The sequence below is a fragment of the Pagrus pagrus genome (assembly GCF_965226575.1).
Source record: "Pagrus pagrus genome assembly, chromosome: 22".
In the NCBI taxonomy this organism is placed as follows: domain Eukaryota; kingdom Metazoa; phylum Chordata; class Actinopteri; order Spariformes; family Sparidae; genus Pagrus; species Pagrus pagrus.
This window is the reverse complement of record NC_140204.1, coordinates 19863343-19888198: the sequence shown is the minus strand read 5'-3', so window position 1 is coordinate 19888198 and position 24856 is coordinate 19863343. Positions and strand designations below refer to the sequence as shown.

The window sequence follows — 24856 nt, the reverse complement described above, 5'->3', positions numbered from 1 at the left end:
ATTTATTCAGCATTTGTCTCTATACATGTTTGTGTGCATACATGATGCTCTGAGTGTGACATACTTTTCTTCCCCGCTTCCCCTCCAAACCTTGCAGTCCCTGGGATGCCTCTTTTCACAGTGTAACTCTGGTGTAGGTGATGTCAGCACTGAGAGTTTTCCATATTAGATTGGCTTCATTGACGTCAGCCATTATTGAGCCTTTAGCCCCCTCATGAAGGCCAGACAGAGTGCAGAGGGATCCCTCACACACAGCTGCAAACCTGGCAGGGGGGCACCAGAGCTGAGAGGCACCACCCCCGGCCGTCTGACCCAGAGAAGGCTCACTGATCTGGGCCTTGTTAAAACAGCAGGTGGGGGGCCCTCAGAATAGCTTCTGGGTGTCCTCCTCTTCTCCGTCTGACTGGCATCACAGTCAGTGCTCAGATCATCCCTCCCAGGTGGGTTGCAGTGTGTGTGTGTCTGCCCATGTGAGTGTGTGTGTGTGCATGTGCGCGCGTGTATCAATGAGAGAGTCTGGCTGCCCGGGGAAGCGCCTGTTGTTTACGCATCTTATTTTCTCTCTGATGATAATACATCTGCTGCTTTTGGAGACAGACCATCGTACGCCATTACATCTGTTGATTAGTTAGCCGATTGCTTTTGATCAAGTGGATGCAGAGAACGGCATTACTGATGCTCAATACATCTGCCTTATGACTGCCAGTGTAAACAGCTCTGGAACGCCGCTGTAAGCAATTGCAGTTAATCCATCAGGGAAATGGTCTCCTCAGCCTCCACTATTGCCTTTTTCTAATTATTGGGACTGCCAGCTTTGATAACTATGCCCTATCAGTCACATATGTATGGATTGCGCCCCGGTTGACTGAGCGAAGATTGCACGGCAATGTAAACCGGTGAGCAGGTGGAGTAAGCAAACAGGGGAAAAGCGTCATCATTTGTCAACACAGATGACTGTGGTCTGCCTCTTTGTCCATTTATCATGCTTCAGCTGCAGCAGTGATGCGGATCGTACAAATCTGAGATGCTGTTTTGAATGTTGCACCCTACATATGCTCTGTATATGAGTCAAGTACAAACCTACTTTCAACCTGGTCACTATGGAGAGGACTTAGGCTCAGCCGAGTGGCTGCAAGGAGCTAATTTTCATCTGTGTATTAATCAAACAGGCGTGTGGGTTCAGCTAATTGCTCTGGGAAGAGGTCCAACTAGCAAGCCTTTTTTTTTTTTGCTCAAGTTGGCCCGGCTCTTTGCAGAGGAGAGGAACAGCTTGACGGCTACTGCCCCAGTCTTAGTTGAGTAGGAGGGATCCATGTGTCCAAAACGCACAGGATAACAGTCAGTTGGTGGACTCTTTGTCTTGTAAGCGACGTCTTGCACAACCCTTATGAGTCTGTGCCACTGCCAAGTATCCTCTTTAACTTTACAGATATGAAGGAAAATGTCAGATTCTCTGCTGCTGTGGATACATTTGCTAATCTGCCCACGTCGCTTAATGTCGCACATCATAGCCTGTGCTGAAATAATGTCAGCACATTTCCCTTTTTGGGGAACTACTGTATATAAAAACCAAAGTTTCCAACCCTCATTATAGTCAAACTGGCGACTACTCCCTCCCTTATTTGCACCAACTCTCCCTCAGCCTTTTGCAACATCAGCTACGGATATAAGGGTACTTATTCAGCATATCACTCTGAAGCCTGGCTGTAAGAACAAGCCCTGACTCAGCAAAGAGGGAGTGTAAGAGAAAAACTGAGATGTAGTAAAAGAATTAGAGAGACGGAGGGTTAGGAAATGAGGGAACAAACAAGAATAACCATAACCTGCCAGGAGCACCCATAAACGTGGTGTGGCAAATTAAAATTTCAAAAAGGGAACTGCAGACACATTTAATGATGTCTGTGTTTTGGGGCTCCTTGTGGGACATTACCTTTCTTTTATTGTTTTGCACGTTTGAATTCACTCTAAAGAGGTCCGACATGAAGAAAAGAAAGTGAGACCTCCAACCAAGCTGGGCGTGGTTGCAAACTAAACGGCTGAAGGCTGTTGCTGAATCTTGCGTCTGACTGTCTCGAACACAACCGGATGAACCTAAGAAATGGCAGTACACCCAATTCCCAGCAGCAGCAACCAATGAATGAATGATGAACTTCCTTCTCCTCCTTAATTGTGCAGGAATAATATGATGGCAACAATCCTTCAATCACTTATTAGAGGTTCCTCCCTTGTGGCTTAACTTCCCCTAAATATACGGGGGGAGCATGTGAGACTGTGCAGCTCAGTAGAATCAAAGAGAATTGTCTTGATTCTTGACTTCTCTGTCTGACACAGATTTTGGTTTTGTTTTCCACATCTCATAAACATGTCACAAAAGAATTGATCTTCTCCCTCTTCAGGTCTCCATTCACACAGCCTTTGTGAATGCGAGCTTAACAAAACAAAAGCCCTTTTTTGTTTTGTTTGCTGGAGCATTTTGCAGTTTTGGCTGCTTGTGTACTTCCCTCATACTGACCCCCTCCCAGGAGAAAGAGACACTGAACGGCAGCCGAAATGAATCAAAGTAAATCTATACTATTTTTTCCCCCCTTTTCCCCACTCTCTCGCTTCTATCTCTGATCAAATTCGGAGCCAATTCTGGCACAAAAGACACAAAAGAGGATATAGTCGATGACTTGCAAACTGACAGGCAGACAGGCTGTTATTTCAAATGGGGGAAAAGGAGGACAGAGTGAGAGTGGAAAGCATCAAGCTGGTGAAAAATCTGTGTATACTTGTCCCAATAACTAATATTTTGAAAGTGTCATACCAAAACGAAAGACTTTTTACATAAGAGCGTATTTTCTTGGCGGGGATTAATTAAAGTAAAAGAAGATTATCTTTATGCAAAAACAACTAAACCATACATCTGTTTATATAAAAATACTTGCAGCTGAACATAATCGACTGTCCTCTTTCTCTCTTTACCTCTCTCTGTCCACAGCTGTCTCCAACCAGATCACTGCCTCCCCTTCAAATCCAACCAAAAATGTTTTTTTTACAACAGATTTACCAAAGCTATACAGCAGCCGCAGCAAACGAATCCTATTTGCACCTTATCGGCCCGGGTGATAGCGCATGAAAGATTCAGCAGTGAACATCCATAGGATGGTCTCTGCAGGGTTTGCACAGACCTCGGGGCCCCATCATGCATCGGTTATCACCGGTCTGACAACAGGATTTCATCTCTCGGGGAAAGAGAGAGGAAGACAGGACAGTCGACTTCTCTCGCTGCTCAGTGAGCTAAAACCTCAGTCACTCATATCAGTGGGGATGAATTACTGGTGAAAGTACTCCTCGACCCATAAAGGAGAAAAAATTGAAAAAGAGAGAAGGGGTTGATGGGCTAAATGGGAGGGATAAGAGGACATTTTCATTTTTGCCGTTGAAGGAAAATTCCATTAAGACTATTTTCTTGGTTTTAGACATTATTTCTATGAGTGAAAATGACATTAGAATCACCACATTATTGAGATTTGGGAAGACAGCAAAAAAATTGAGCATTCATGAGCATTCACACAATCAGTTAGCTTCTAGAAAACCCAAAGGCTAAACAAATGAAAGGTTAAAATGTTAACTTAAATATGCACACACCCTGTATATAGACTCAATTTTGACCTTTGTGGTTGTTCTGTCCAATGAGAGATAATGTCACATCATGCGGCTGGGAGAGATGAGAAACATTCTAATGTTCATGACTTAATGTACAAGCTGTCATCAACATATTTGAAAATACTGTGCATTGACCCTGTAGCACTATATCTGATACATTTGGGTTTAATTACCTTGGATGAGAGACTTTGCAGGATGCAAGGCATTTATATTGGTTTGTTTTTTCAACACCAGGTCAGATATATCAGAGATTTCAAACTAATCTTTGTTTCCAAATCATAATTTCACCTTGGATGTTGACTTGAACACAATTTACAAGTCACAAACAGATATTTAGGATGACATGAATGTGACATTACCCCCCATCAATTTGTGAGTTTTAGATCATTTAGCTGTTCTCCTCACGTTTCTATGTAGCAGTGATGTTGCTGTGCTCCCAGGTCGCAGCAGCTACTTTAATCAGTGCACTTAACAGACAGAAATGATGAAAAAACCCCAAAGCAGTGCAACCCAACTGTAATAAACCAGAACTGCGTCATTCATTTTGTTCTTTTCCTTCTTCGTCCGTTTCTCCACTGTCATCCGTCTCATCATCCCTCCTCAGCCGCTTGTTTCCTCTCCAAGCAATGGAAATTAATTGTCAGCAGACCAACTGCTCAAGTTACGGCGAGTGGACTGAATATACTGGCCTGTGGACTCTGCACATCGAACACTGACACGCCCACACGGTGCATGTGACAGCACTTGTACACAGACTTCATGAGCAGAGCAACCTCAGTGACCTAGCGGTGCAACCAAGTCTGAACTCAGTAAATAGAAAAGCATCATGGAGCAGTTGCTGCCATGTTCCTGGCCTCGCTGAGTGCCTCTTTTTCTTCTTTAGAGGGATGTTGTGTGGCATTTATTAAGAGCTCTTTTCTTCCTCAAAAAGAATTACAGTTTAGAAAAAGCATTCTTCTTATCTTTGCTCTACACCGGTCCCTTTTAAATATCGTCACTCTCAGTTCTGACCAAATTTATGCTGACGGCTCCGCACATTCATTCTTAATGGTGTTCATTTTCAGAACAACAAAAGCAGTAAATAATGAAGTGGTTTTTCCTGGTCTGCCAACAGCAGAATGGTTGATGGACTCACAAAGTTAAGAGTGGTGACTGAGAAAGGATGCATTCATCATTGCTGCCTTGAGTACATCACCGAGGGCTTGGAACATAGACATGTGCGCTGTGCATGGATGAGCAGATGTAAACATCTTTTTTTCCCCCTCCCTCGGCCTCTGAGACATTCTCTTGTAGCCCGTCTTTCTTTCTCTGGCTCTGTTGCTTTTCCTTTTTTCTCCCTCAATCTGTGAGCCCTTTTCTCTTTCTACTCATCTCTTCCTTCACGCGCTCCTTTCAGTCTTTACTATGTTCAAGGTAGAAACATCCTCTCCAAGGTAGCCGACAAATACACCGAGAGAAGAGCAAGAAAATAATTTGGTAACAGTGTTTGGGCTTGGACTATTTTAAGATGGGAGTGGAAAAAGTTCAAAAATGAACACTGGAAAGTCTGACTTTTGTTGATTTTCTTCACAGCAACACTCAGTGTTTGGGCTAAAGGTATAGATTATTTCTTCCCGGGGAAAGTGGGCCAAAAGTGATGTAGGATGCTCATTTGGTGGTCGATTGATATATTAAAGGGGGGAATGGACTCATAGCGGTTTTACAATCAATAGAAGACATAAGCTTTATTAAAACAGTCCGGAAAGTCAATAGACAAACTTCTATGAAAAGGGCAAGGATGAATTATGGATGTGGTGATGAATCAAAGAGGGGAGAAGACATGCAGGTCAGCCAAAGTCCAAAAAGTATATAAAATTGCTAACAGGCAGCTTTCAGCGAAGCTTAGCAGATAATTATAACACTCAGCCAGAAGCTGGGGGAAGGTGTTAAGTATGAAAATTTGGAGTTTGCATACAAGCACTGTGGGAAATTGGTGTTTGTTTTAGGATGACGTATCCACTCTGTTATTCATGCATGTGTCAGCATTATGAGTCAATCATGGAAAAGAATAGTTTTAATGAGACCATTCAGAACGGTGCAGACACCTGTGCGTTCAAACAGAAAATGAGTGTATTAGTCACAGAGAGTCGTTAATAGCGGCGGCGGCAGCAGCAGCAGTGGCTGTAGACGATTCAGAATGCAAATGAAGGCATCATTTCTAATGAGTAATGTTGTATGACTTTAGAGCTGTGTTAAATAAATGGGTGGGATATCCTGTCTGTGCCGGCCGGATGCTCATCGCATCGGAAGGCTCGGCTAAAGTGCATCCAGAAGGAGCTGAGGGCTGGATGTGCAGCATTGACATTTGGTAAGGACCTAACAGTGGTTCTCTCCTCGGGGCGCCTAACTAGAGAAGAAGTAGACTGGATGATTGTACTTTTCTTTTTTCCCCTCTCTATTATTTTTCCTTTGTAGCTTCTTACATGTTCTAAATTTCTTTCTGCCCTTCCCCACTCCTTCCTTTTTCCTCCCCGTTCCATGCTACTAATCCTTCTTCATTTTGCTGAGCAATGGGATTGTTGGGACCAGCTTTATGTGCATTTTGTTTTCTCTTTAAATCTTAACCTGATTCATGCAGTCGTATTGTGAACACTTACATGTCGGCCCCATTGAGTTAATTCTAATCTCCAAGATTATAAAACCCACACAGCGAATGTGAAATCCTGCACGTTAAATTTGAAAGAAAATGAGGCTGTCAGCAGAATGCATCACGGTGCTGATAACATAATTTGTGTGGAAAATAAAATGCATCATATTAGATTGCTGGTAGACAGGCAGTCATACAGTACTCATCTGGAGTAAGCCAACTGCGTACGCACTTCAAGTATTTAGGCGGAGAACAGGGGTAAACAGAGGAAAGGGGATGGCAGACACGACAAGAAAGAATAGAAAGGGGTAGTTTTGCCTTCCTAGCTAATTATTAAAGGCAGGACAGAAACCTTACAGACAAGCTGGCTCTCTTGGACCCTAATAGCTTATTGATCCGGGAAGCCCAACCACCAGGTTGCACTCACAGGAGACACAGCCAGTGTGAGCTACAAGTACAGTGACCTACACTCAGTAAAAACAGTTGAGGTCACCTTGTTTACAAAATGATTATGATTTTTATGGACCTATCATGAGTAAGTTTTAGTTTTACATGTGTATTTTACGTGATAGAGACAAAGCAACAAAAAGTGATGTCCTTCAAGCAACAGTACAGTGCAGATAGACTGTTAGGATCTACTGTAACAGAAGATATTAAGAACACAATGTCATTTTATCCGTTACTTCCTGAGAGCATCTTCCTCTTGACTAAATCAACACTGTGTTATATAGGCTGCCCTTCTCTTCTGAAGTGTTTAATCACATTATACCTCTGACCACACATCGATCAGTGAAGAAAATACAGATGCTTTTCATCCGCCGTCAAAGGCAAAACAGCTGTTGTGATATCAGTGGTAGGGGTGTGGCTGAAAATGCAACATTAATACAGTATGTGCTTGAAATGTCTCAATCAGATGCAGTGAGGCACTATGCTATGTACCCTTTTATTCCTTCAGCAGCTGCAAAGTTGACGAATTAAATGACCCTCTAACAAGCCATTTACATTTAGATCTGACAGTTTAACCAAGCTTGCCTCACACCTCAGCCGCAGTGAGCTACTCCTTGGCTTTGTGAAGTGCCTTGCATCTAAAAATCAAGATAAATGACCAAACAGGTACCAGCAGTGGCACTGCTTTAAAATGGTCGTCCAAAGAGTTGTGAGACCCTCAGGCAGCAATTAAACTCACACTGTGTTCTGCCCTCTACAAGCATCACCAGTCAAATAGATGGATTTTAGTGATGAATGGTTTGATATGAATGGAGTCTACAAATCCTCATGAAGGAGGTCAGATCTATAGGAAGGTCTAGTTCCTAAAACCCTAACACAAAGTTAGCCACCCATGATTAAAGCTCTATGGTCTGGCCCCCCCCCTTCAGCTTCTGCCCTTCTGCCCCTCCACCCGCAGGGACAATTAATTAGTGATGCGAAAGGGAAGGATTAATCGATATACTGTCAGGCTCCCGCCAGCTAAGAAGAGACACCCTGCCAAACCCACCAGGACCCAATCTCATTACTGACGGCGGCCCACGCTCCCCTTTGCAAGGCAGCTGCATTCATCAAAGCTATGCCTCCCTTTCTCCTGCAATTGTTCTCCACGCTTCATCCCCCTGTCCCTCCCTGCATGTTTGGCTTTTACCCCCCTGACAAGATGAAGGACAGTAGGTTAGAGAAGTGACACCCATTTAAGAATGGAAAGGTGGAGGGGTGGGGTGGGGTTATAAATAAGGAAATAGCAAAATCACTGTATTCGGGAGAATGTGCCCTTGTAAATAGCATGCACCAGGGATAATCATACATGTCTTGTAAGTAAACGTGAACGTGTCCTTGCAAATGTGTCTGTGAACAACTCTGGCATCTAGCTGGAACCTGAGAGCAGTGAGTGACTCTGCGTGCTACTGACAGCTAGTTAGGAGTAAAGGCGTAATGTGCATGTGTGTGCGTGTCTGTTTTTACCGGGGGCGGGGAGTAGAGGATAAAAGCCTCTGCCTCTCTCTGACAGTTTTATCCGCATCACCATCTGCCTTTATCTGACGCCGGCATCTCTCGGATCCCCGTTGCACTCTCAAAGCTCTCCATCCCCCCCGTTCCCTTCGCCAGTCATCTTATCCCAGGCTGCTGTCAAACGTCGGATCATGTTTTTCAACCCATAATTAAACAGTTACTGGCTTAAACCCTTGACAGATAACCTCTGGCCATCGGAAAAATAAAATAAAGAAAGGCAGTGTTGTGGTTTATCCCTAAAAAAGAGAAGTGATCCTTTCATTAGCCACGAGTGAGAGGAAATGTTAATGAAGTCAGGTGCTGCACTTCATATTTTGTGTTGGGGATGCTGACCACATAAAGCCTGTGTGTCTCTCTCTGTTCCTTTCTCAATCAGCGTTTGTCACACCCTGGGAGAGGGGTAACACCAGGGTCGGAGGGAGAAAATATAATCATGTCCCTTTTGCTATCCCCCTCGCCCTCTCTCTCTGCCCCTGCTCAATGTAGACAGTTGTGGTGAGGGATGGCTCCCTAACGGGTAATCAGAGGCAGCCCTTATTTAATGCTACGAGCCGGGACCGGACAGCCAGTGATGGAGGTACTCGGGGAGGCCCGCTGTGCGCTGTGCACCGGCCCATAACTGCAGATGAGACACTTCCCACAGAGCAGTTAGTGCGACAACTTGCCAGCTGTAAATGTAATGACTGTCAAATGTGAGCAGTGCCTGTGAGAACAGCGATAAATATAAACAGACACCTCTGAAAAATATATTAAAAAAGATGGCGCAAGTTCTAGTTTTGAAAGGTGCATCCGAAACGCCACAACTTTATTAAGCCATCTGTCAGGCCATTTGGAAAGTTTATGAGTAGCTCATGAAGGGAATGGCTCTGATATTTGCTCCTTTCTTCATTAATGACTCATCTCTTCGTGCATAACAAATAACCCCAATTTGCTGCTTAGTTTTTTGTTCCTTTATTGCCTTGAGTGAAAACAGCTACATAAAAGACTCTAAGACATTTTAACAGTCTTAAGCAAGGGATATTACTTCTGCTTGGATTAAAGAACCTGCTTGGTAATTTCTATTAATACCTGATGAGTCATAAAGCTGAGGATAGTTTAAGTTTCGTGAGGCCCCTAAAGACGGGCTATTTCTTCCATATTGAAGTCAACAAACACACATTGGCGAGAGAAGCAAAGTAGACAGTCTTCCAAACTTTTCCAAAAAGCCTTTGTTTACCACACTAGGTGGGGGGCTGCCTGCAGGGGTGTCATATGAGCCAGGTAGCGGGGACAGCAAAGCATGAAACCGGAGAATGACAAGGCGTTCTAGCCAGACTGAAATGAAAGGCAACACTTCTCGCATGCCCAGTTTTCAAATTGCCAATGTTTGTGTACAGGAGAAAAATGGAAAGGCTATCACGTCAGCACAAAACAAATGAATGTTGTGCTGTTGTTTGCACTGAGATATGACTGTGTGAAAACACAGCAGACCAGGCCTCGCAACTGCAGCTTTCACACACCGTCTGGTACCGCTAAGGCAGGTCTGTATTCTTACAACAGCACTCGAACTGACTGGTGTGCTTCCCAAAAAAATGGCACAATTGCTTGTTCACTAGTTTGAGAAGTTCTTAATATACAAACCTATAAAACTGTAGGTGGAAACCTCAAACTCCATTTCCTGGATCATCAACACCTACTATGTCTCATGAGTAAAGGAATTCATTTAAATTGATACAAATGACATTCTTGTTTCTGATAATAATGGAAATTTGTTTGAACTGGCAATGAGAGAAAAGTTCAAAAAGAAAAACTGCTATTGGCTTCAAATAGTCTTTTATATATATATATAAATTACGACCTGTTTCTTTTATGACTGGGTTCCAAGGTCTTGCAAGGACATCTACCTTTTCCAGCAGCCACAGATGGGAGATATCAGCCCACTTCCATATCTGTCTGTAACCTTCATTCCCTGAATCTCACACCCCAGGCCCTGATGGTGGAAATGTCATGAAGATTGGCAAAAATGATGTCCTGCCCTCCCAAATGACAATTTTTTACTTCTGGAGCTAACATCCTGTGAAAGACATCATGGGGACTGGGGGACATCCTGTCTACTAAATCGAAGCATACAGAAAATGCTCACTGAAGTAATAAAAGTTGTGTCTGTTCGTATTTAATTCATGTTGGGTTGGTGAAACCAAAGGGTATATCCGATGTCGTGGAGATTTAAATTACTGACAAAACGAATCAGTATCTTTTTAGAGATAAATATCTGCTCACCTTCCAATACGGATTTCACGTATTCAAAGTTAATTAAAACTTTTACTTGAGTGTGGACATTTATTCTTAACCTTTGGGATAAAAATTAAGCTCTTCCTGGAGCTTTCAAATTAACTGCATACCTTTGTCCAGCAAATGGAACTTGGTCAGGTGTCATCACAAACCAAAGCGCTTGTTAATGGTCACAACAGTTGACCAACATCTTTTAACAACATCAACTGAAAGGAGTCAAAGTCCTCCAACAGCATTTTTCTTTTGCCAAGAAGACAGACTAGATTGGATTTCTAGCAATAGCCTATGATGGCTGGATAGACCAATGTAACGTATGGTGACATACAGTATAATACCTCACCACATTGAGCACCTACCACTAAAACGGAAAACTAATTCAAACTAATGCACACCTTGAGCTGTGATCCACCAACATGTTCATCTGAGTGCAGTGAGTAAAAGGGAACTGGACTGACTGACTGACTATCCTTGAAAATGTTTCTACATTCATCCAATAAGCTTAATTAGTTCTACTGGCTCTTGGGGAGTTCTGTGGTATTCAACTTCTCTGGGTGATTAAATACAGAGGAACTGATGAAGTCTACAGGATGAAAAGCAAATATTCTCCATGATCAGACAGCAAATCCAGATGTTTTCAGTTTTCTACTGCTTGATAACACAACCTGACAGAGAATCTTTAAAGACCCACGAGCAATACTGCAATGCAACGGCAATCTGCACTGTCGCGTTTGGTCTGCTCAGTGATGATTCATTCCTATGGCATTTTCCAAATAATGAATTTCAAAGCTTTTTCATCAACAACTCTCGAAATGTCAACTAGAAAGTTTGCAGACACGCCCACAGTAAATAAACAGGGAAGTGCAAAATACAGTGTCTTGTGAGGATATGGTATGTCTGTTTAAAAGACGCCACAGTCAGCACATTCAGTGTAAGCAACCTATCCCACAACCTTGACTCTACATCTTCTACTCCGGGACCTGATGACAGCATGTCAAGAAGATGGAGTGAGTGATGTCCTGCCCTCTGTCAGGCAAATGGACAGAAATGGAGGGAGGCGGTGGCATGAAAGCGGTGGGGGTCTGGTAAGGGAGGAAGGGTATATAAAGGGACGGGTGGTTGGTGTGAGATAAGGAATAATGCTCTATCACATCCTGGTGACACATTATCAGCTGTGCCCACCAGTACCAGTCTTTCTAGTTACACAGACAGAGAAAGCATCCATCAGTGATGTGTCATATCCTGTAATGACAGGAAATGGTTAGGATCTGAGTGTGTGGGCCACTGACTCAAAATTACAGGCTTAAAAAGGCTCTACGTTAACAGGAATGAATTGCTTGATGAGTAATGTTGGACGTCTGCTCTCAAAATACAGAAATCCAGGAATTTCAAACAAAACATTTTCTTAAAAAATGTGCATGTCCACTTTTAAAAATCAAGTCCTTCAGGATAACAACCTTTGAAATTCTAGTCCATGAAACAAGCGAACTTGGAATGAAAAGTGAAATGCTATTTTTGAACCACTAGCCAAGGCTAATGAATAAGGCCCCAGGTATTGGACCTCAAGGCCACCATCACTGTTTAAACGTGGAGCTATTTTGTAGTTTGATTGGGTCTGTGAGGCCCCCCATCAGGTGGGATGATATGGGGCCACGGCTCCTGGGTTCTCAGGTCTAATTTGCCTGTACCTCTCCCTTCAAAGAGAGACGGGCATAATTAACAGAACCCAAACACCCACCATGGGCTGAACAGAGTCATTTAGGAGAGCGACTCGGGAGGAACGGCAGCAAATGAAATGTAATTGCAATGGGAGCAGAGGAGCCGGGCTGGTGTGTCAGAGTCACTGATGTGTGTGTGAGAGAGGGAGAGAAAGAGAGAATGAACGGGCCAGGCAGGAGGGACTGAGGGAGTAAATGAAAGACACAGAAGTTAGATAGAGAATATGCAGTTGAGAGGAGAGCGAGCAAAACAAGGACTGATGAGTGATTGTGAGCGACGGGCAGAGACAAACAGTGAGGACCCATTCCTTCAGGTTAGAATAAAAAACCAATGCACCTCAAACTCTCCAGAAAGTTGAATTCAAGTTAAAGGATCAGTTCACCCACGTTGCATAAAAATAAAATGATTCTGCCAATCTCTGGTGGCACGTAGCCATGCAGATAGATGCGGTTTCATTTCTGCAGGTTTTGAGATATCTGCCTCTGAGATTTCTTGCAGCACCCCAATATGACGGAGGGAAATAGAATTTTGTTGTGATGCTCACGGCATTGAAATTACTTTTAAAATTCAACAGTGATACGTCATTCCAGAAACAGTCTCTTGTTACTTGGGATAATCCACAGAACACACAACGGTTTTAATGGGAACTCTTTCTTCGGGGTTGAAAGTAGCTCCAGTCGCAGCGAGGTCTGTGGATTATGTTCAGTAATGAGAGTTTCTGGTAAGAGATGCCGCTCATACATTTTTTAAATTTCCTTTCTCAATGCTGTGCCAGTCCAAAAAAAGTCCACTTGCTTCCATTGTATTTGAGTAGCTGCAGAGGTCTCAGAGATGGAAATCTAAAAACCTGGGCAGGTAAAATGGAAACCATCTGCATGGAGAGATGTAATGTAATGTAATAATAACATATTCTTTGATAATCTATTAATATTTGTAAGGCTCATTGGTTGAGTCATGTGTGACTCTCTCCAAACAGTCTTTTTAATGTTAAAAGCAATTGAAAATGACAGGAATTGACCCTTTAAAGTTCAAAGTTGTTGATCTCCACTACAGCAGCACTTCAACCCCAGCATTATTTTGTTCTGTCCATTCCATTTACACAAGTAATCTTTCACGCTTACAGTCATTATCACTATTTATTCCCTATGTTAAAAGCATTCAAATTGGCCTTGACCTACTTGGTCTATCCACCAGCTCTCCCCCACTACTCTTTCACCTATCCTTCTCTCTTTCCCATCATTCCTCCCTCCGTCCCTCTCAGTTTACGGAGCACTGGATGAGAAGTGACCTGGGGTCAACTATGTTCCTGTCGCTTCCAGGCACGGGCAGCCCAAACAAATTGGGGTCACCGCAATGTAAGAGTGGTGTGATCACACACACACACACACTTGTGCAGATGGCTGCGTGTAGATAACAGTGATAGTTCCTTATCACTGCGTACTTTAAGAGAGTGTAAAGGATCTGCAGGACATTGCAACATCTTTTGCACCAGCTGGTACAGTAACACTGTATTTGTGAATCAGACTATGTTTATTCTTGTGGCTCCAGCGACGTGATGAGTGGATCACAGTCACCAGGTGTGGTCTTGGTTGGTAATTAACAGAAAAGCCCCCATTATAATGAGCTTTGAATGTAATGTTCAGTAGAGGAAGCACAGGGGTCAATGAGACAATTAGAGCCTGTGTAAATGCATTTTTAAATGCCTGCTGTCCCTTAATTGCCATTTAAAGTTATCGTCAGAGGTGGTTTTAAATGACCTTTAAGCCCGACATATGAAAGCAATAAAAGCAGAGATGAGGCTAATAACTAGTTTGACAGGGAATCAAAATAAATGCTGTTGGGTGATCAGTCATTTGCTAGATTCTTCACACAATAATTACTTCAAGTGACCCTTGCAAGTACTACACACCAAAGAAAAGAAACGGCAGTTAAAGAAAATGCCTTAACAATGGGAGAAGATTTAACAGCACCACCTCATGAATCGCAGAGGAAGGGCCCAAAATCGGATAGCATTGTCTTAGTATCTTTCTGTACATTTTTAATTCAAGTCCAATTTTGATTTAATTATTCCACTTTATTACATTTTCATTAACTTTGCTATTATTTTCGTAGTCTTGGCCGTCATTTCTTTCATACTGTAGTTAGTAAGTCAATTCCTGAGGCCCAGTAACACACACTGACGGTGCAAAAAAGATTCATAGTCATACAGGTTTCAAGCAAACCAAAAGCCCAACAAAGTCAGTCAAACTCCATCCTTTAAGGTTAAAGGGTCCAGAAGGGTCACGATTAAGCATACATTTCAATTACTTTAGTCTTTCACCAGACTACAACACTAATATTATACATTCTCTTTCCTACGACTGGTCATGGCTTCTGGTTTATTCCCTGTACCGTGATGGAGACCATCTTTCCTCATTCTTTGACATCCTTCCTTTCTGCTTCCTGCATCTCCTTCCACTATTGATTCATTCATTCCCTCCTTCTTCTTTCTTATTCTCCGGTAACTAGTCTAAATGGCTCAAAGTCCTCTGAGCTACTTTCTGCATCCTGCACCACCACTTTTTCTGCCCTATCACCTTCACCTTCCTGTAACAGGTACTTCCCAATCCCCCCTCTTCTTGCTAGGATTTCCCCAGCGATTCATTTGACTGAATGTAGCTTAGTGTACTGTTCCATTCGCATATCATATTCATCCCCCCTCAATATCCCCAAGGCGGTTTCTTACTATGTGCAGCTCCAGATAATCTCCCAGTCCCTTGGCACTCTCTACTCTGACCAGAACGGCCTCCCTCAGCTGAGTGCTGAAGCCCACTGCCAGCCGGTCTGCCCGTGTGCTCGGCCGGTCATTGGGTGGCCAGGTATATGTGATGAGGGCTCCGCCTCGCCCGAAGATGTAAGTTGTCCCAGCTGCAAAACACACAAAGAGGAAGGAAAAATGGAGGTTATCATTGAGTTATGGCATAATAATAACAAGTTAAAAGAAATAGATCATGTAAAACAAAGTTTAGTATTGATGTACTCTCTTCTGTCAAATATTGTTTGGTTGTGTTGCAGTTTATGAAAATTATCTGAAAGTTAAAGCTTCCTTTTTTGAGGAAATTTCACAACACACGTATAAGTGAAAAGTTACAAGACAAGAACTCAATTCAATGGCATTTCCCTAAAAAATGAAAATAAGTGGCCTAAATATTCGGTTTTAAAATGACAATGCATGTGAAATAAAGCAGCTCTTTCTGGGAAACAGAACAATGTGCTATGTGGCAGTGTATATCATGAAGTGATGTTTAGCTTTAGCACTAGTAGTAGCACCAGTGTCGGCTGTCACTCCCCTTTGAAATGTTAATCTGCCGAGCCACTGCAGTTTCAGTTGCCCTCAGTTGCCTGCAGTTGCGTTGCATTCAAACTAGGGCGAACTGACAAACTTTGTGTTGGCTATGCTGTCAGTATAACCACCACCCCTCAACGTCAACAAAAGAAATTCCTCAGATCTCCCTGTCAAAGGAACTTTGCCTCAACAGTATTTTGAGTTCCAGCCGAAAAAATCTAACCGCCTGGTACGCTGAGCGGTTTCATGTTTGAACTGTAACAGAGTTAGGACTTGGCTTGGCTCCAATGAGCCCGGTGCTGAATGAGAAATGACGGGCGTTGGCTGTGATTAGCATAGAGTAATGAAACCACGGTGAACTGCTCTCAACCCTGTGGGCTGTCTGTCATAAATACACATACATATAAAACAGGCTGTGCGTATAGATACTCATGCATGCAAATGTATGTATATGAAGCTAAAATGTGAGTCAATGAACATATCGTTTGGTAACAATATTAGGGATACATCTAACAAAAGCTGCACGGTTAAATTTAATTGGAATATCATTATCAAGAGCATGGACTGCAGGTTTCTTTAGTCTTATGTGTCTTATGAGTTATACTTTGCCAATGCTGCCAGAGAGTGTACAGTACATCACAGTCAGATCAATTCAAACTGTCAGGATTTGTTTTTACCTTTCCAGGCACTGTGTGTGTAAGAAACTAAGTATATTTGTGAGGAAGTATTTCTGTGTAAGATATTATATAATAATAATAATAACAATAATAATAATAATAATAATAATAATAACAATAATACATAATATTATTAATAAGTATATTCTTGCCCTTGCAAGTGTTTGCAAGTGGTAGAATTCACATGTCATGTGAGCTTGATGACTTTGATATACCATTTTACACCAAAATTAGTGTCCATAAGAAGGTTTTATAAACGCGAGTAAACCCACTAATATTTGCAACTGACTCCTTTCCGTTGTCAGGAGACGAGTTTGCCTCTCTGTCTGTCACGTTTGTCATCACAATTTTGCTTAATTGGAAAAACGAGCACAGTAGAAAGTAGCAGATCAGACTGCATCCAGAAAACGTTAAAACTTGTCTTAAATTCTTAAACAGTAACATTCTGAATCAGACATTTGTTTTTTCAGAGCTGATGATGCGAGTTGCTCAGGAGTGAGACATCTCTCTTGTTTCTCATCTCTATTGAGAGGTGTACATGCGCAGTACCAATCAGGCAGACATGGAAGCTCCTGACAATGTAATGGTGGGTCCTTATACTTTTACTTCTCACTTTCAAACTCAGCGCAGACTGAACAATGTTGAAGCCCTGCTTGAGTGCTGCCAATCAATACTTTGGACTTCCATGACAAGTAAGCTAGACCGTCATAGGTTTTAATTTTACCCGACTCTTGCTCCTGTCCTTGAAGACCACCTGCTTTTTGCTGTAACGTCATCATTGGCAAAGTTGCAAATCCTCACTTTTCATATGCTACAACAGGCAGGAGGCCGGCATTTTTCCTTGCTAAATGAATCAAACAATTAAGTGATTACCAAGATTGATGTTTTTCTGTTGATTTGCTAATCAATTCACAAACTAACTGTCCTAACTGCAGCACCAGATTCACAATGCACAATCAAACATGGACAGAGTAATGCACATCATGGGCTATCACACTGTACCTACGCTTACCTATGAAAGCATAAACACACACGTGCGCGTACACACACTAACACACATTTCCTTGTTTTATCATGCCCTACAAATCTCTATCTAGGTGTGCTGTGGTCACAGAGGATAGAAAGCAGAGGCTGCGATGACTGCAGGGACAAGAGGCTTTCAAGCAACATCCCCAGCAACAGGCCGCACACACTCTTAGTCATACACAGGGAAATGGCAGACTGATAAAGAATGGAGACATGCAGTCTTCTGGCTCACACGCACACACACATACACACACATACATGCACATACACTCACTCAGCTACCTGACACTTTCATTATCTAACAATCCGCTGGTAGCCATTTGAAATCGGCTGACACACACAACTCTCATCCCTCGCTCTCGCTTCCCCTCTCCTCTCCCTCGTTCTGGCTCTCGCCATCCCTCCCCCTGCCTCCTCCTTCTCTCCCAGTGGAGCTAAGCCCTCTGCTCAGCTCTTGTTGTTTTCTCGAGGCTGTATTATTTTAGCGCTGACTAATTATCGCAGCATGGCAAGGAGGGCTATAAAGAGGTTGTGTGCCGGAGGAGGGGGGAAAAAGAGAGGATGAAGAAAGACAACAGGGTACGGAGGCAGGGAATAGAGAGGATGGGGAAAGTGCGAGAGCAATATAGTTGGTGTCTCTTTCCTGTGTTTATTAACTGTGCAGCACCGGGGCTTCGCAGAAACTGAGAGAGAGACAGCTGTGGAGAAAGAGGAGAAAAGATTTCTAAAATGGCCGACGAACAGAAAGGGAGGGGAGCCATGTTGTGATAGAAGAGAGTGGAGCCATGTTGGGTAAAAATGGTTGATAGTAGTTGAAGCCGAGCACATATTCCTGTATGTGACTGCACTTGTGTTGGGAGGGAAAGAGTTCGAGGGACAAGGAGAAAAAGTTGAGAGAGAGAAGTTGGAGGGAAATAGTTTGGCTGCCAAGCACAGATGAAACTTAAAGGTGCATCTCTTGACATTTTCCAGTCAGAGGCATTACTACTCAGTGTGACAGCAGATGTGGACATTTAACAGGCAGGGGTGGTGCTGTAAAGGATCACGTTGCATTATGGGATATTATCATCAAGTGTTTTTCAAGTTTGACCCATACTATCAACTAAGGGTCAGGATATCAATTGCAACAGTTTTTTGCTTTAATGTGTTTCTTGGTAGTTCCTCAACTTTGTGTAAATGTAACGTCCAAAGTCTAAAGTACCTTGTTGCAATAATTAGATGGACATACAAGTTTTCTTTTCTATAGTAAATAAGCAATATGTTGGAAAATTACTCACACTATGCTATGATGAGTGCTTTAAAAACAACACCATCCCATGCTACCTTTGTGTGTAGTTCCAATACTGTGTTGTGATATGCAGTAATTCAGTCATTCAATTTCATCCAGCTAGTCAGATAGCTGTTTACTCGCAAGACAACACAATGATATAAGATTATGTCAAAAGCATAACTCTGAATGCTCCTCGACCTTTGCTGTAACTTAAACACCATTTTAAGTTCCACTAATGTTAATGATTTCAGCTTTAATTCCATTCTAGCTGAGCAAAGAGCTGAAGAAGGAGCCAAGAAATCAGCAGGGATTCTACTGTGAGACACATCATATCGAATGCTGGAAAGAAATAATTACGAATTGATCAACGTTTCCAATCAGATTTCATAATACAATATCTGGCAGTCGCTTCCGTCCATCTCTAATATGTCATAAGTCAAGCAGGTCCGATTCTAACCCCGTTAGTGCACCTGAACTGTTATCATATGATGTGAACCCACAGAACTTGATTTTAAATTCTAATTTAGCTCCAAAGCTTCCAGGCATATTTGATTTGTGTACCTGTGTCAGTACTGCCAAATTCCTCTTAAATATGTATGAAACAATGCAGAATACAAATGCATTCCATTTGATGAAATGGTGCAGCAACACATTTTTTTTTTCAATATGAAAATCGGATTGGATCCAGCAGATAGATGTGGTGCTATGATACAATTTAAAATATCTAAAATCTAGGAGGACAGTCCTCTAAAAACTCACATTAATCTATTAACTAAGATCATATTTAGGCAGTACAATGAATTAGACTCGCTGCATGTATCATTCCTGCTCACGTGTGAACTCACAGTAAACTGATTCTCATCAATTAACACCCCTGTCATGCAGAGCGTGTACCATATGCTTTGTCTTCCCCAGAGAGTTTCCTGTATGCTGATGACATCGTCACAGTTACACTTGTCACTTTCACCGTTGTCTTCATCATCAGCACATAAGGTGCAAGAGTTGAGAAAAAGAAAACCAAAAAAAGAACTTCCACACTCTACTCGGAAATACTTTCTACCTCTCTATCTTTCCTACATCCTTCCAGTGAGCTGCTGTTGACTGCCTGCTTTGATTTGTCCAGCGGATAGTGGCCACCTGCTGCTTTGTGCACTTGTATATGTGCATACATGTGTTTGTGTGTACGTGCACTCCTCTCTCTTCTAAATTAGGAGACAAAGGAGGTGCAGAGTCTCTAATGAGTTGTCTGACAGGGCGCATCCATGTGTCACTGTTTCTCCCTGCAAACACCTGCTGCTCCGTTTGCGAGAGACACTGCGATGCAACACACACTATTAGGACGACGAAAAGGAGCGAAAAAAGAGAGAGGAAAGGTTTTTTATCAAACTCGAGAAGACATGTCTGGAGGACATTATTCCCTGGTTGTCTTCAAGTGAAATATATCCTTACAGTCACAGAACATCTATGGATTTTGAGATGCTCTATGTACACTGGGTCTTTGAACAGGTCAACAGTAAGAAAGTTAAAAGAGCTTCTCTGACAGGTGGCCACACTTCAACACTGACACAAAAATAAAAGTGAGTTCTTAAAAGTGAGTGTTCAAAAATGGTTCAACAAAGCTTTAGGGCTGACTCAACCAAACTGAAATCAGTTTCTGCCTTGAAATCAATTTGAAAGTTTTGTTCTACTTTGCAAAAGGTTCAGACCAGTGTTGGGTGTAATGTGTTCCAAAGTGCAGCATCACTATAGTCGCATTACATTTTTCTGCAACGGAGTGATGGTACTGGCCCAAAATTCAGTAATAACATTACCATTACTAATCAAACAATTATGTCAAAAGTACATTTTCATGCATGCTTACGCAACAACTGCCTGACCTCTGATATTGTGATATTCATAAAATTCAACACCATTGCAATGCTGTCTAGTGCACCTGTAGAGAGCCACCAGGGCAGTCTTGAACTGAAACAAGGAAGAACAGACAATTTCAGAGTTTCCGTCTTATGAAGTATAACCATTTCTTTAGTGCTAAACAAGTCAAAAAAGTTGTCTAGTCTGCTAAAATGCTACATTTTGGTGAGCAGGTGACTTGAGTGTGGTTTGAGTGTGTTTGACCTGTTAAATGCAGTTCAAATGCCATCTAAAGAGCATAAAAGAAAGATCTTAACTAAGATCCTATCCTTATTAGGACAGGGCTGATATTAGGGTATATGTCAGATTTAACATTATATTCCTAACTGACATTTACATGGCAAAGCTAGCCTACTGCCAACGCATCAAATACTGCAGCCTGGTATGGGCCCTACACTTCAAAGTTTGATGCTGTAGGTAACCCCCTGGCATCACTTCTTGAAGTGCTCCTCTAGTGCTGTAGCATAAAGAGCAAGTAAGTCCAAGTTAGGGGCTGGCATGCAGTGGTTTGGTGGGTCACACGTTGGAAACGAGACCAGGGTTTGTGTCCTTTTTGTGACCACGGGTCAAAAGTAAGTTAACGTACTTAAATCTGGTAATTTATATCACGTACATTACATGAGTTACATAACTTACGTTAGTTACTTTTCCTAACCCTAACCAGGTCTTTTTTTGTCTAAACTTAACCAAACCAAGACCATTTGATAACATTAATAACAATCCAAAAAACGTAAAATGTCATACTTTGCAGACTGTTTGTCTGCACACTTTATTATAAAAGTCTAACCAGAGGTTGTATCTTACTTATTGTTGTAAATGGTAATGTTTTCCTGACAAGTGGCCTTGTGTGGTCGAGCGAGGAATTACTATACTCTCTCTGAAGAAAAGGTAAAGTAGCTGTGTTGGGGTTTATAGTTTGACACTGGTGGAATGGATTTGTATTCAGTTTCCTACCAACAATCGATGTTGAATTCTTTAAACCATGACCATGATGTTTCATTAACTTTAACAAGGTCGTTTCATATTCACTCAAGCGATGGCAAATCAGGAAACATGATGATGTTGATTCATGATTTGTTTTTTGTTCTGGCCAAATGGGTTCTGCTGGAGGCCATGAGCAAACGTTTTGTAGTCAGTTATCGGGACTTGCCATGTACTGTATGTCCCTTCCAATGTATATGCACGTGCATGTATGTATTATCACTTTTAACATGTGCACCTGTATGTGAAAAAATATGTGTCTGCAACTGCTTAAGAGACAGAGGCAGACTGAATAACTGGCATCCAAGTTCTCCCAAACAGCAACTGTTTGTCTTTATTGAAAACTGTGAATTAAAAGTAAATTAGTGCTGCCTTGGGAGTTGGAGGCAAACAAAAAGCTGGCCGGTTATGGATTTCTCTGACCTTCAGTTCACCGTAGTCTAATCGAGCAATCTGCCTTCCCGCTTCTGCTAGAATAACAATAATGATGGAAATGCTCTGTTGCACTCATGTGTTTCACAACTCCCCTCCACATCCAAAAAGAGGCTAAATATTTATTACTTTTGTCCAATTAGCTCTGGCACCATTGATCCGTCCAATCAATCCTACCTGTGGTGCTAGAGGTGGAGAGAATGCAAAGAGATGAATCAAAACATCACGGGACACCCCTTGATTATTATTTCCATGCACATGGGCCAGCTGGTAATTTGGTTTGAAGAAGAACGGACAGAAAAACAAAACAAAAACCTTTTCCTTTGTCCACAGAGCCACTGGAAAATATAATCAGAAAAGAGTCATGAATCAAAGCAGTAATGAAAAACCTATTGATTTTGATTTTTTGCACCCCTCCCCTTTCCCCCACTCTTCTTCTCTATATTGGGGTGAGAGCAGAGTGAATTTAGGATTGAGTTTATCATTGGGGATTCTTCCTCTGTGAGGGACCATTGATTTAGGATAGTGGATTCTAGGCCACTACGATTTACCATGGGGATATACAGGTCATATCGGAGAAAGCACATGCCACGATCTTTCATTAAGGCCTGCGGTCAATGTTGCAGTGTCGGACACCAGCTGCAAAGCCTCATGGGAGCTGTCAGTGCGAGTATTGCGTGAGAGGCAGGCGATAAAATGGAAATTCCACAAGGAAAGCAGGACTGATGGTGGTGATGAAGTCAATTCTTGAGACGCAATAAGCCTCAAGGCGCAGGAGCACTATACACCCACATGAATTTATACATACTTCTTATTTTAAACTCTCAGACAGCCTCTCAAACAATAACTCAATAACACACAGATGGTTCCGCCAACCTTCATGTATTATTGCATCAGTGCAGGCTGATTCTTTGAAGCAGTTAAGGAGCGAGACAGGGCTATTGATTCCTTTTAAACGAAAAGACTGAAACCTTTTTTTGCTATTTTTTTTGACACAACATATATTTCAAACACTTACAAAGGGCTGTGTAGACTGGGAGAAGACAGATGAGAGAGAGAGAAAGGGGCCAAGATGAGACATTTGCCAAAAGTTTCCAGACAGCTGTTGATCTTTGAAGTTAGGGTTTCACACACACACACTCACCCTGACAAGAACTTGGCCAAGAGCACACCACTTTACTGACATTTTAGGGTCTTTCCATCTCTTCCCCACACTTGATAAGGCACACAAACAAACACCCTCGGATGCAAACACTCCATTTTTGTAGTCTAACAACCTCGTCAACAAAGCCGCCCTTGCTCTGATAGCAATTTCTCTGTGGCGGTACATAAGAAAATGTAGAAATGGCATCCCGAAGATTGGCTGCATCTAGTGTGGAAATGGCAAGTAATCCCCCTCTGATGTGGTCTGATAATATTCCTCTTCTATCAACGCCTTCCGCAAGATTGCTTTGAAGGATGAGAAGGACCTTCCTGTTACATGAGGTGAGACGACACTTTATAATGGCGGTGTCATCGTTTCCATCACTTTCCAGAGTCCAGTTAGGGACAACACATGATGTGTTATTGAAGTTTTTTCTACATAGAAGGATTTGTTGGAGATTATATTTGTTCAAACATGCTAAAGAATTTGGACAAGATGCTTGTCAAATAAGGACTACAGTTTCTAAAGAGCTCTCTTGGCTCTTGAAAGTATCTACTGTCTGTATTGGAATTGAGAAAGCTGTTGAGTCTCATTACCAGGTCATCAAATACCAATACTGTAGATTCGTGGCCGGCCTGATCGGCATTGATATTTGAAAACCTGGGAATGAGACTCAACAATCAACTATCTTTCTCCAGAATCACTTATTATGTTTCTATAACTTCCTCTATCACACCACACAAATTTGATCGTTCTGATTTGGTTTAATCCTGTCCATTACATACCTCAGGGAAATCTTTTTTTCTTTTAGACTTAGCTTAATCTCAAAAAAACGTTGTAATTGGGTGAGCAGAGTTCTGAAGTACTAGCCGGGAGAAGGGGATACTGCACTTCAGTAGCCTGGGCTACGTTGGATAAGAGTAATTGGACTGACCTGATACATGGAAATAATTGGACTGATAATACACATTTAACATTCTCCACTTACCCTCGACTATATCACCAAATCTGGAGATGAAATATGTACTTTTGAACTGCAGTTGTAAGTGATGATGATCTCCCAAACTGACAATATCATGAATGAAAAATGTCAATGTGGATGTACATGCTGTTTAATCCTCAAAATGTAATATATCAAGTTAAGGGGTCTCTCAATGCCATTTAGGTCTAGTATTTAAGCAGCTGCAGCTAGCGTAGTGTCGATTTTTGTTTTGAGGGCTATTGATTGTCAAGGTCCCTGTGGGAATTCGACAAAAAATAAAATCTAGTATCAATGGAAAGGGGTCAAAGTCATCGACCAAGAGTCAAAGAGGTTGTTCACATCTGACAGGAAAGACCATTCTGCAATACATAAGGGGGTTATGACCAAATGGTATCACATGACCAAAATTTCCCACTTGGGTTCCATGATAATACCTTAAACACCTAAGCGGACCACTAAAGAGCCTAAAGCCACTATTCTCAAACTATGGTATGTGTGCAACCAATGGTATGCATGCTAGCTTAATTGAAAAAGATATACTAAATTAGAAGGTTAGTCTAGGGTGAACATTATTGGAGTTGGGTCACAAAATATCAGCTCAGCATGACAAAGCGACATTTTATTCAATATAAAAGCTTAGTGCACTGCAGAGGACCCAAAGAATACAGGTTTCCAAAATCCTTAGAGCCCAGTTAAATAATGGACGAAGGTCACTAACGCTAAATGGAAGCTTTAATTATTTAGTCAATCTTCTTTTTGAGCTAAAACTACTTTAACTGTAAATAATACATTTGATGTTTGAGTTATACTGCTTTTATCTGTGGTAAAATATCTACGATTGAAGGA

The 24856-nt window shown here is 42.0% G+C and overlaps 1 protein-coding gene across 9 annotated transcripts in view; it reads right to left on the bottom strand.

The window, feature by feature from the left end:
• Positions 1 to 24856, bottom strand: part of nrxn2b (neurexin 2b) — a 665374-nt gene that overhangs the window by 91372 nt on the left and 549146 nt on the right. For all 9 annotated transcript variants that reach the window (XM_084343882.1, XM_084343879.1, XM_084343880.1 and 6 more), the window contains one exon: positions 14988 to 15169. In XM_084343882.1, the coding sequence (XP_084200008.1) occupies positions 14988 to 15169 (182 nt within the window). The remainder of the gene's footprint in view (positions 1 to 14987; positions 15170 to 24856) is intronic.